Below are 12,111 nucleotides of genomic sequence, written 5' to 3'. Positions count from 1 at the left end.
GTTATTTGAGAGTCCTTGCCAACTGTCATCATGACCTTTGTCCCTGACTATACTAAAGTTAACAAAGCAACAACTGAGAAGTCCACGATTTCTCCTTGTCACACATCAAAGGGGATATGTTAAGTAATTAAGCTTTCCTGCCTCTCCTTTATACAAAGTAGTGACAATTTCAATTTTTAATATAGTCATCTAATTATTTTCTAGTCTAAAGCAACATAACCTTCACTTAATCAGGTTTATCCTATCACCACCCACCACCCCCACTTAAAAAAAAAAAGTTCCTGGAGATTTAGAAAAGGAGAAAATAGCAATAATATAAATGTTTTAATTACTCTACAACCTGCTTGTCTCAAAGTATTTAAATATTAAAATATGAAAAGTCCAAATAGTAATGTCATGTAAATTAATTCATTTACTGGAAACCAAATTTTCTAATCTAAAATCTTCAATGAAATTTTTTAAAGTGAAAATTTAACAAGAATAAAATCACATTTTTCATTGGTTTTTACTAAACTAATACTGCTGGATGATCAAAATGCGGCAAAAGACCAAGTGATTTATAGTACTATCTTAATACCACTGAATTCTATTTTTACTTTATTCAGTGAAGCTTGTTTGATAATATTTAAATATATTTTTGTAATTTGTTTTGCATGTAAAATTAGATTTCAAAATTATAAAGATTACATGACTACTTGCACAGAAATTTGGTCTGTGTGTAAATATTCCAAGGTGAGACTTCATGTTTTCTACTTTAAAAAAAGTTACCCCTGTGTTTTTAATAAAAATGCCTTCTTAAGCACGCTCACATCTACATACACACAGCCTTTTCCATATTATGTTTGCATTGTCAGAGGTGAATTACTAATTCACCTGAAAGATTAATTTTATTAATAACTTATATGTTCAGTTTAAATAAGTAATAACATTCTCTTAATAACTAGTTTGAAATGTTAACAAGTCTAAGGCTATTAACATAACTGGTTATTAAATGTGGCGATGATCAGTTAAGAAGAAATGGCATTCTGATCAACAACTATATAATCATTCAGGATGTAGGATTTTAGAAAGTATATGGAATTTTCAAGAGCTGAAAGTTAAACAGCATTGTATCATTTAGCAAGCTTGAAATCAAAACCACTAAAAATTTGGGTTCCATTATAGTGAGGTCAATCATGAAGGCAGAACTATGACAGAAAAATACAATGATTTAATATGTGCAGTAAGACACTTACTTGAATGTCAAATACCATGTTTAATATTTTACTAAAATCCATAGATGGGAAATGGTTAAAACTTCTTTGGAAGGCAAATTAAATTCATACTGATGCAATAATGTTCATTTTGCTTTATTACATCTGGAGATATTTTGTCCAGAGGTAATGTTGAAATTTTTTTTTTTGTAAAGCAAAATTTTAGCTGAAAAAGGAACCAGATATTGGAGCTCTGTATACAATTTGGAAAATTTTGATTCCAACTGAAATGGTACATTAGTCCATATAATTCCTGTTCAGGTTAACCAAGAGTTTATTTTAAGGAATTTTAATGTAAATTAATCTGAGAGACTGTTAGCAAATATCATGAGCACAACATGCCTATGGGTAAGGGTTTAAATAATGTGACTGCTTGTCAGTATAGCAGTAGTAAAATTATTAGGGTGATAAATCAGTTGCAAAAGATCCAGCTACTTTTTGGGCGGAGGATCAGGAAATAAAGCTAGTTTACCAGTAAACTGAGGGGAAGAAAAACTATGATTTCAAATCTTAACTATGTAAATAGGCATAGTTCTATTATCTAAAACAATTACCAGTTATTTGCATCAGTAATAATCAAAGAGCAAAACCAGAGTTATAATTAAGGCATAAAGTGGTAACTGGGGCTTTGCCCTGGGCACCAGAATTTAGAGGGTACAAAAATTCAAAACCTCATTTTCTTCATCAGGATAGAAGCCACCATAGTAACTAACTGTCTCTTCCAGTTCAAATGAATTTTCTTTTTTATGTTATTTTCATATCATGAATTACTATATCCCCACCTACCAAAAAAAAAGTTGATTTGATGGCTGATTAGTGCTGCTTACTCCAGGGTGTCAAAATTGCTACTTAAAGGTTTGACTAAGTCATTTTAAACAGCCACTTCTCAGTTTTAGATTCACTTATTTTGAAGACCAAAAGTTCACAGCACCATAGTAAGTAACAACACAGAGTAATTCAATATACTCTGCATCACCTGGGAACATAGTATTGGATAGCTAGAAAGCTTTTGTACCATCTTTAAGGATGGGACCCCAATTAAAATGAGATGTTGTCATTTGTGAACCTGCATGAAAATAAGATTGGGTTACTCCGTATAGGAATTTTATAATCTCCCCAAAAAGGTCATCCACTAAAAAGTATGACATAAGTTGACAGAAATAAATTCATAGCTTTACTAATTGATCAAGCTGTATTTCTGACGGGGCTTTACAAGCACAGTTTGATTTAAGTTTCCCACCAGAGCATCAGCACAGGAACAAGAAGTCATCACTTTAAGTCCATCGCCAATGTGAAGTTTCAAATGAGTCTTTCCTTATATAGTAGTTTTCTACTGGGGAAAAAAAAATCAATCCACACTCATTTCTGAAATTCAGAGCATTGTGCTTTGTGAATTGACATTTTGGAACTTACTGCCTATCCAAGGGCGGGGAACTCTGGAATGAAAAAGACTTATTAGAATGAAGTTTTACCTGACTGCTAGCTTCATAACCACGGGCATCAGAACACTCCTATATCTCTTCAGCTGTTTAACTTACAGGAGATATGTCATTTGCTAATGGTAAAGTCTTTTAATACCCTGCTTTTCATAGAGTTACTGGCAGGTTTAATGTTTAAAGTTCAGGGTTATTTTTTATGCTAGTCAGTATAACTTTTGGGGGAAGGAGAACCTGAATAACACGTATGAACACACACTAAAATCTTTTACCAAACTGCAAGGCAAGTTCTTCAAAACTAGCATTGGTTAAGAATTTCAAAATTATATTTACATGAAAGATGAATAATTGATCAGTTCTTTAGATTACTAATTCTTCAGGTCCAAATAATTACCAGTGACAGAATTATTTCACACAATGCTTTCAAAACTTTTTTTAAAAACAGGGTTCAATAAAATCAAGTACTCAGTTACATATTTGTGTGTGTGTGTGTGTGTGTGTGTGTGTGTGTGTGTGTGTGTGTTTGTCATAACCTTAATCTACCTACCTATTTCCCTCTTCCCCTCTGTTGAAATTATGTGTGTGGACAACTTTACAGATACAAAAAGACATTGTGTATGTCTATACGTATATGTATATACAACACATTCACATCTGATACTTTCTGGCAATTTCAACAGACATAGGGAATTGATTTTATAAACTGAGTAGACTAGGTAACAACATACTGCTGATATCCAGTGTAGTCATTTTTTTATGCTATAACATGATCAAAACATAGAACAGTTCTGAGGGTTGAGCTCAGCATCAGTCATTTGGTGGGGGATGCTGTGAAGGAATCCATAAAAGCTGGTAATTTCTTAAAAGTCTAGTCACCTCTGGTATACAAGGATAATGCCTACCTCAGATAGTCTCTGCGACAAAGGATAAGGTTTGCTTTAGTGTACAGGGTGGAGCCCACCTCTCCCAACCGACAATCACAGCAAGCACACTTCAGACAGTCTTCATGCCAATATTTGTCCAGGGCCTTCAGGAGATATCGGTCCTTGATTTTACGGTTGCAGCCAGCACAACCTTTCGGCTTGGTGTCTGGCTGGACTGAGAGCATTTGTATACCTAAGAAAGTTGAGAAGAAGAAAAAAAGGAAATAACTGGGACTATCAGATGGAATGAAAAGACAGCAAAGATCAAAATCAGACTCCAAAAATTCAGCAATGCTTTCTATAGAAGTACAAGGTCTTATTTTTTTATTCTAAGATGTTTACTGAAAATATAAAATTGGACTTAGGCTGTCATTTACACTTTATACTTTCTTCACTCAATTTCTTTCCTCATCTATTTGTTCATCTTCCAAGTATCAAGTGATAAAAATACTATATTTATGCATATGTGTGTATACACATATATTTATATGTATATTTCTATATAGGTATATGCTTATATGTGTATATATGTATGTGTGTATGTGTGTGTGTGTGTGTGTGTGTATATATATATATATATATATATACACACATATATATATACACACATATATATACAAACACATATGTGGAGAGAGGGAAAGAAAGAGAGAAAAAGACAGAGAGAGAGAGAGAATATTCATGTCATGGTAATCAGCTGTTATAAATATGAAGCTAAGTAATATTAGATAATTGTATAATGTTTCTGCTCCTGAATAGAACATTTCCCTTGGGGAGCGAATGTGATTAAAATTCTAAACAATTTTTAAAGAAATCTACTTAATAATGCACTACACATAAATTTGCCCTCCAGTATATAAGTGTCAATCTTGAAATATCTGAAATAGCTAGGTTAAAATAACCACTTAATGTGTATTTGGTAGTAGGAAGAGTATGGTGTCTCCTGTGTGGAGAAAGGAGTTAGCTTACAGTAGTTGAAGGGGTATATGACACAAAATTTTGTAACAGATCAGTTAAAGATACAAACATTCCTAAATAATGGACATTTCAATATATGGTCCTTATGTTAAAAGAGAGTATAGCTACCAGTGCCTATATTACAATCATATAAACTATGCATTTTAACATATCAAGTTACAATTCTAACAAAATATTAGATAACACTTTAAAAGGGTATCAAGGAAGGGCCAACTGTAGTTATATTTCCACCTCAAAGGTCAGTATCAGAAGACAGACAAGAGGCATTAATCATTCCTTACCAAATTTTTTTTAAAGTCATCTTTTCATAAATGTATATATCTGGTTACCAGTTATCATGAATGAGAGATGTCTATCCAGTTCTACAACTTGGCCATACTCCTTTTAAAAAAAATTTATTTAGTATTTTACTTTTCCCCAATTACATGTAAAAACAATTTTTAAAATTCATTTTTAAAACTTCAAGTTCCAAATTCCCTCTCTTCCTCCCTTCTCCTCCGCCCTCCCCCATTGAGAAGGAAAACAATTTGATATAGGTTATATATTTGTAGTTATGCAAAACATCTCCATATTAGTCATGTTGTAAAAGAAAACATAGACAAAAACCTCAAGAAAAATAAAGTAAAAAACAAAAGTTATGCTTCAATCTGTATTCAGACCCCATCAGTTCTTTCTCTGGGGAGGCATAGCATTTTTTATCATAAATCCGTCAGAGCTGTCTCAGACTATTGTATTTTGGCCGTACTCTTGACAGTAAATTAAAATACACTCATTTTTAAGATTCCCCCTTTTTCCTAAATTGATTTGTACTGAACATACACCCTCTCCATAAAGTCAAATCATAGAACGTTTAAACTGAAAAATATCCTCCATTCTCTTATGTGGAGCCTCCTCCCAATCCCAAATACAGGAAATGAAGAAACAGAGGCCAGGAGAAGTCAAGTGGCTTGTTCCAAAGTCACACAGTTATTTAATGTTACAACTAAGATTAGAATCTTTGTCTCCTGAATGTTTTTTTCACTAATTCACTGTTTCACAAAAGTACTGAAGCCCAAACTTGGAAGCAGAGAAAAGGATGTTTTACACTAATTGTGCATGTTCTTACTAACTACTTTAAGAAAATAAAGGCCACATTCTACATCTAGCTATGCTCCATTCCACCCCCCCCCCCAATTATATAAGTTTTCTTCAACTTTCTACAAGTGACATTATGGTAACTGTTCTACCACAGCCTTTAATAATTCTGCTTCAAATTACTTAGACAAAGAGAAGATACATTCAACCTACACAGCTTTTTGTAAGAGAACACTTTTTTTTTAAGGAATGGTGAACATTTGTTAGAATGAAACTTCCATGGCTAAATTTTTTTTGGTTTAACCAGAGTTCCAGACTAGATGTTGAGTTAAGAGTTCTTTGTACAGAATAGCAGGCAGTATCCCTGTGGCCTGATTCCTCTCCTTTGAAGGAACTAAGAACCTAGGATAGCTCAATCATGACCCTTAGTCATCCTGCTAAAGCTTACTTTCTAGAACTTCTATCAAATGAAGATTCTTTGATCGTAACTGGTTGTTTCTAGTATGGTTCTATGGGGAATAAATTCCATCAATTACAACATACCACATTCCCCAATGTCCTTAATACCTGAATAGGGGAAGCATTTTAATTTAATAAATATGGTTCTGGATTACAGAGGCATATACAGATTTGGTATATGTGGAATCAAAGGTTTGAAAGGAAGACTGCTCTACTTTCTCCAGTTTGTAATTCCTGTTTGTTTTTGAGCGTTAGTGCCCAGAAAAATTAGGAGAAAACTCCCATCTGAAAAACCAACTAAGCTATATTTCCCAGTTATGTTACAGCCATAAAGAATATAAGGCCAAATCTCTCACTCAAAAATCTCCAGACAGTAGAAACTAGTCTTTATGAAAATTAGAAAACAGATTACTTATCTCCAAAAAAAAGATGTTTTTTGTTGTTGTCTTAACATTTTAAGTTAGCACTCAGAATTCAGCTAATGTTTGTACTTAATAGACTATATGACCCCTAGGTCATTTAAGCACAGGAGTAGGATATTCTATATTACATTATGTGGCTTCCTTTTAGAAGGATCATATTGCTCCTAAAATTAAACATTTCAGCTGCTAGTTGTAGAAAATGGTTATTTCACAATTATTCTGCCACATATATAGAATTTATAAAGTAGTCAGCAGATTTCCCTGACCGTTCAAAAAAAGGTCTTTGTAAAGTTACATGTTCATAAGCCAAGAAACATTTCAGAAGTTTCTTATAGCACATCAGGAGTCATAACTAGTTTTAGATTGGCATGTAAATTGTTCTGAGGGAAATTCTTATTGCCTTTGAGACCCTGCTATTCCGAGTTATTTGACAGTTTAAGGGAAATCAATTTTTTTTTTAAAGACAAATAATGGCCTGTGCAGTATGGTGTTCAGAAATAAGTAGAACCATTTCATTTAAACTCTGGTGAGCTTTTAATTGCCTGGATTGTATTGTGAGCCAGCCTAACGGTTGATTGCCTCCATTATGCTCTCTTGTTCTGTGCTATTCATCCGCAAAGTCTCAGCTATAGTAGTTAACACAACAAAGTAACCACAACTCTATAACATGGGGGTTCTTTTTTAATAAAGAGATTTTCAACACTTAGAGACACTGCCTTTCAACCAATAGTATATATTCAGATGAAAAACTACTTTCCCACTTACAGAAGTCTCTCTGTTTCTCTCTCTCTCTCTCTCTCTCTCTCTCTCTCTCTCTCTCTCTCTCTCTAAAGGGGAAAGGAACAAGAGGTAAGGCTACACAGCAGGTTGACAGCTGAGGTGAGTTAGGAAGATGCTAAAATGAGAATGCATGTCCCATACCTAGGAGCCCTAACACAGATTAAAAGAATTTGACCAACAAGGCTATTCAAATGCTGAGGGGTACTAAACAAAAGATTTTCTTTTTTTACCCCCTCCAATCCCCAAATCAATCCCTCCCCTACCCCATTTGAAAGCTGGATTGGGCCTAAAAGCTTGTTTTCCTCTGTTCAGTGGCCCAGAGCATCCCTGCAGGCTGTAGCCCCCTAAGGGACAACAATGCAAATAGATGTCCCTATATCTCAGGGACTGGAGCTGCATAACTCCGTTCTACCCCTTCAACTCCCTCCTCCCCACCCTCTCAACCCCCCTTCTTTTTTGAGCAATGGAGCTGGGAACCAATTTGATTCCCTTTTTCTCCAATGCAGCTGCAAGGCTCAGAGATACTGACATTTTTCCACTCTTATCAGTTTAATTACAGTTACCATGGCAGCAAAGTGCTAGTGCTTGGCAAAGGCCAACAAGAGATTTGCAAGACTGAGTTCAATTTTGATGCAGCTCACATGCAAAATCAAAAAATAAGAAACATACATACAGTATAACAAAGAATTCCTTTTGGGTTTACAATCCAGCCTCTTTTGTGGCAGTGTCTTTTCAGCCACACAGGGATGATTTGCAAAGAATGTAGCAATATTTGTTGCACCTAGCAAGATTAATTGGTTTAAACAGCAGTCTTTCAAAGCAGTTACAGCAAAAATATTTCGGATATCTTCAGAAACACACTAAAGGAACATTAAAGCCAGGTTGCTGCAAAGTACAGCTACGACATGATAGTAACCTTACCAAAACTTTTCTCCTTTTTCTGCATGAGTTGATTTAAGAATGCCTGAGTAGCAGCTTCTCATTGGATTTGGTAATCCAAGGAAAAGTGGTAGCGTCCCTTTTGCTTTGGCTGAAGTGAGAAGCTGGTGTTCAGATACACAGTCGAGAACAGACTATTGTGCACCCACTTTGGGAAAGGGTCGGAGTGTCGACAGGGGGTGGGGGGAAGGGAGAAGGGTTGACAGACAAGACAACACGCACAAACTGAACCACTTGCACCACTTGCAATGTGGCAGCGTTCAAAATGATGGCGAATGACAAAGCCACATGTTTCCCTAACTCTGTCCGTAATCCTATAATCCCAGCGGTCTCTTTTAGCTTCGTTTTAACAAATGGATTTGATTAAACTGTCACATGCAGCGTTAGCATACCATATCATGTTCAATATGAAAAAGATCATAAATCTGACTTGTATTTCATAATAGCAATCTGTATAGCCTCCAAAAATGCGCCGCATCAGTCTAATATTGGGCTATTAGTCCATCGGCACCTCATTTCACTGAATCTCTTTCCCCTTCCCAGGTTCCATCCATACCCAACACCCATGCACTCTAGACACTTTGCTACCAGAAAGGACTGGACAGTTAAGTGAAATGATGTGTTTACCATATCTATTTAGAAAGGGAAAACGAGTGTTATGAAGAACGAAGACTCTCCTAATTAAACTACTGGGGGGTATTAGTGGCAGAATAGAAGCAGTCACTGAATCGTATCCCACAAAGCAAAAATAAAAATCCACCTATCACTCTATCCCTGGTCCCACTGACCCTAAAATTCTCTTAAGAACTGCAAACCCCCCCCCCCCCATTCTCTGCCACAAAGAATAAGCGTGTGGAAATGCTGCAGTTCATTGTTAACTTTGACTCTAATACTTGAGATGTTCAGCGGAGGAGCTTCTCTCCCTTCTTCCATCAGCATCTTCCGATTGCATGTATTTCATGTCTCATCATAAAAATAATGAAGCCTCACATGATTTAAAGAAAATCGTCTCAGCAGAGCTGCAGCTTGAGCGAAAGTTACAGTGCAGAAGACGATGTGTTGCGGCTCTAGTTTATACCTCATTAGGAGAGGCAGAAAAAAAATGCCCACATAACACACGCACGCACGCGCACACATACACACACCACAAATAACCCAAAGCTTGTGTATACAGTTGCTTCACTTACCTTCTCAATTAAGCAATACAGGGGGAGGCAGTTCAGTGAGCACAGTGGCTGCTTTGTAGCTCTTCTCCTTGGGAAAGGTCAAAAAGAAGCATTGTTTGAAAAAAAAAAAGGACAGGGGAGGGAATCGCTATTCTTTAAGTTTAAAATAATGAGGTCCTCAAGGATCCGCCAAGTAATTGTGTTGACCACATCTGAGCTACAGGTGTCCTCCTTTTAGTATCTTACAGTCCACGGCTGTCTTTCTCTGTCCTGGCTCAAGACAACTTACCTAAGCAGCGTGTGAGGAACCAAGCTGAATGAAGCCAGGGCTTTATCAGCTGCAAAATGCAATCCCTTACCAGCCAGACATAATACAGCAAAAGAAAAGGTCACTCAGTTATTACTGAGCCAGCAGAGCCCAGGCAGCTCTTGTCAAGACCATAGAGAAGCAGCTCCCTTCCGATTTAAGACTATTTACCTCTCACCCCCCATCCCCCGCCTTCTTCTTTCCTTCTCTCTCTCTCTCTGTCTCTCCCGTCCCTCCCTCCTTCGTTCGCTCCCTCTCGTGTTCTCGTTCTGCAGCTCAGTCAAGTACAGCCGCCCTCCGAAAGTGCAAAGCAGCCAGGAGACAGATTGGGCTTTGTTGGTAATTTCCCATGGTGAAAATTTACAAGCCTGCTAGTGCAGTCAGCAAAACCACATGCATATGCTAGACACAAACACCAGGGACAACCCCTCACAAAAAGAAAGAAAGAAAGAAAGAAAGAAAGAAAGAAAGAAAGAAAGAAAGAAAGAAAGAAAGAAAGAAAGAAAGAAAGAAAGAAAGAGAGAAAGAAAGAAAGAAAGAAAGAAAGAAAGAAAGAAAGAAAGAAAGAAAGAAAGAGAAAAAAGAAAAAGTGACTTGTACAGAAATCAACTTAGAAAGGACTCTATATGTCCCAGCACATTCAAAATGAAACTCCAACGGGGGAGAGGGGGGAGGCGGGGGCAGGAAACAGCAGATAATAAGAATTTCTTTGAATAACTACGGTATTTTGCAACATCTGGCTACATTTAAAACAAACTGTCCCCAACAGTCACTCATGAAGCTAATAATTATGGAAATTTTTAAAAAAATACAGTTAAAATATCACCTAAGATTTTCAGAATTAGCTAGAAAAATATTACCCTCCTCTACTCTAGGAGTATTTGGGGGGTGGGGAGAAATATATAATTATATATATAATTACACACACACACACAGAGTAGTTTGGTCTCTAACTCCCATTCATAGTCTTGAAAACTCTGCTCTGTAGGTCTGCCACACACAGGCCTCTTCCTGCCTATAGTCTCAGGCTACCCCTCCTCTTCATTCTAATGGCCTAACCTACAGTGAACTTGTGGCCCAACTTAGCCAGTTCCTTTCCAACAAACTCATTAAATTTACTTTAAAACTCTTAAAAAGTCTTAGAGTCTAATCTATGGGGTTTTTTTAAGTACTCTATATTCTCTGCTTTACTACCAACTTGGTCAAAACACAATTGGGGTACTCACAAGCTTTCAGAGTTCTCAAATAATTTGCTGTGGTACCTGCACAAGGCTTATTTTGAAGGCATTAAAAAAAAATATTTACACCAATGTCTACTCCTCCCCTTCCCTGCCTCATTTATTTCACATTCCTTGAAAGGCTGTTGGCAGCTGGAGAAAAAAAAAAAGAAATTATTTCTCAAAATTTCAAAGTTACTCTCTCTCATCAGGTTAAAAGCCCTGACATAGGTCAGGCTTAAAATTTAGTCTAAATTTAAATGACAATAAGTCTTTAAAGAGCCAAGCAAGATTCAGTGAAGTACTTCCAACTTCCTCCTCCCCACCATCAGTTTAACCTACAAATAACAGTTTAAAAACAAACAAAAAAGCAATTAAAAAAATGAATTTTGGGCTTTACTTTATGCTTCAATGAATAAAAATTGATAGTACCAATATTTTATCCTCCCCACTCCCCACCCCGCAAAAACCCTTTATGATGAAATTATCATATGGCCACTTTTTTTCTCCCTTTAAATAGTAACAAAACTCAGAACTAACCTGAAAAATAACTGAAAAATCACAGACAGCAGGTTAATACGACCCCCTTCAGCTGATTTGATCTGTACATAAGCAGATTTCTCAGCTTTTGCCTTTCTCTCCTACTTATTCAAGCACACATACACCTCATCTGTATGAAGAGTTCCTTGCTTATACCCTACCTTTGCTACAACCACTCTGAAAACACACCAGTGTCTCTCACTCTCTCTCAACCAATGCACTGAGAAGAAGAAAAGAGGGAGGGAGAAGTATGTGTGGGGAAAGGGAGAAATAAAATCAAAACAAATGGTACAGCTAATGAGGACAATTAAATTAATTATGTTCAAGGAGATGAGATTTTTTTTCCCTCCAACTGTATGATCTGTTACCCCTCGCTGGCAACTGCTGCTCTGTAATTCATGGCAACTGATTAGTGCATCTATGCAAATCTTTGTTTAAATCATTCAACTAATTAAATGATGGGATTATTCCTCTGCCTACGGTGACATCATTCGAAGTAATTAGTACTCTATTTGGACTGTGGCAGTAAGATTCCTGATATCAACACCAACCTGCAAAGACATTAACCACTTTGTCACTTTTTTTTAAGGGACAAACACCCAGATCTCTAATTACAT

General features: G+C 36.3%; 1 protein-coding gene across 3 annotated transcripts in view; it reads right to left on the bottom strand.

Moving 5' to 3' along the window:
• The window catches only part of LMO3 (LIM domain only 3), a 70,328-nt gene extending 60,098 nt beyond the window's left edge, over window positions 1-10,230 (bottom strand). The window contains exons 1-3 of one of the 3 annotated variants that reach the window (XM_020994368.2): window positions 9,909-10,230; window positions 9,452-9,518; window positions 3,592-3,805 (exon numbers count right to left, since the gene is read on the bottom strand). In XM_020994368.2, the coding sequence (XP_020850027.1) occupies window positions 3,592-3,797 (206 nt within the window). In that variant the 5' untranslated portion in view covers window positions 3,798-3,805; window positions 9,452-9,518; window positions 9,909-10,230. The other 2 variants (XM_020994367.1, XM_020994366.2) reach the window with 2 other exon arrangements.
• Window positions 10,231-12,111: the final 1,881 nt, after the last annotated feature.

This window comes from Phascolarctos cinereus, unplaced genomic scaffold (assembly GCF_003287225.1).
Source record: "Phascolarctos cinereus isolate Bilbo 61053 unplaced genomic scaffold, phaCin_HiC Scaffold_1;HRSCAF=81, whole genome shotgun sequence".
NCBI lineage: Eukaryota > Metazoa > Chordata > Mammalia > Diprotodontia > Phascolarctidae > Phascolarctos > Phascolarctos cinereus.
Note: the sequence above shows the minus strand (reverse complement) of the source record. Positions and strands in the feature narration are given on the sequence as shown.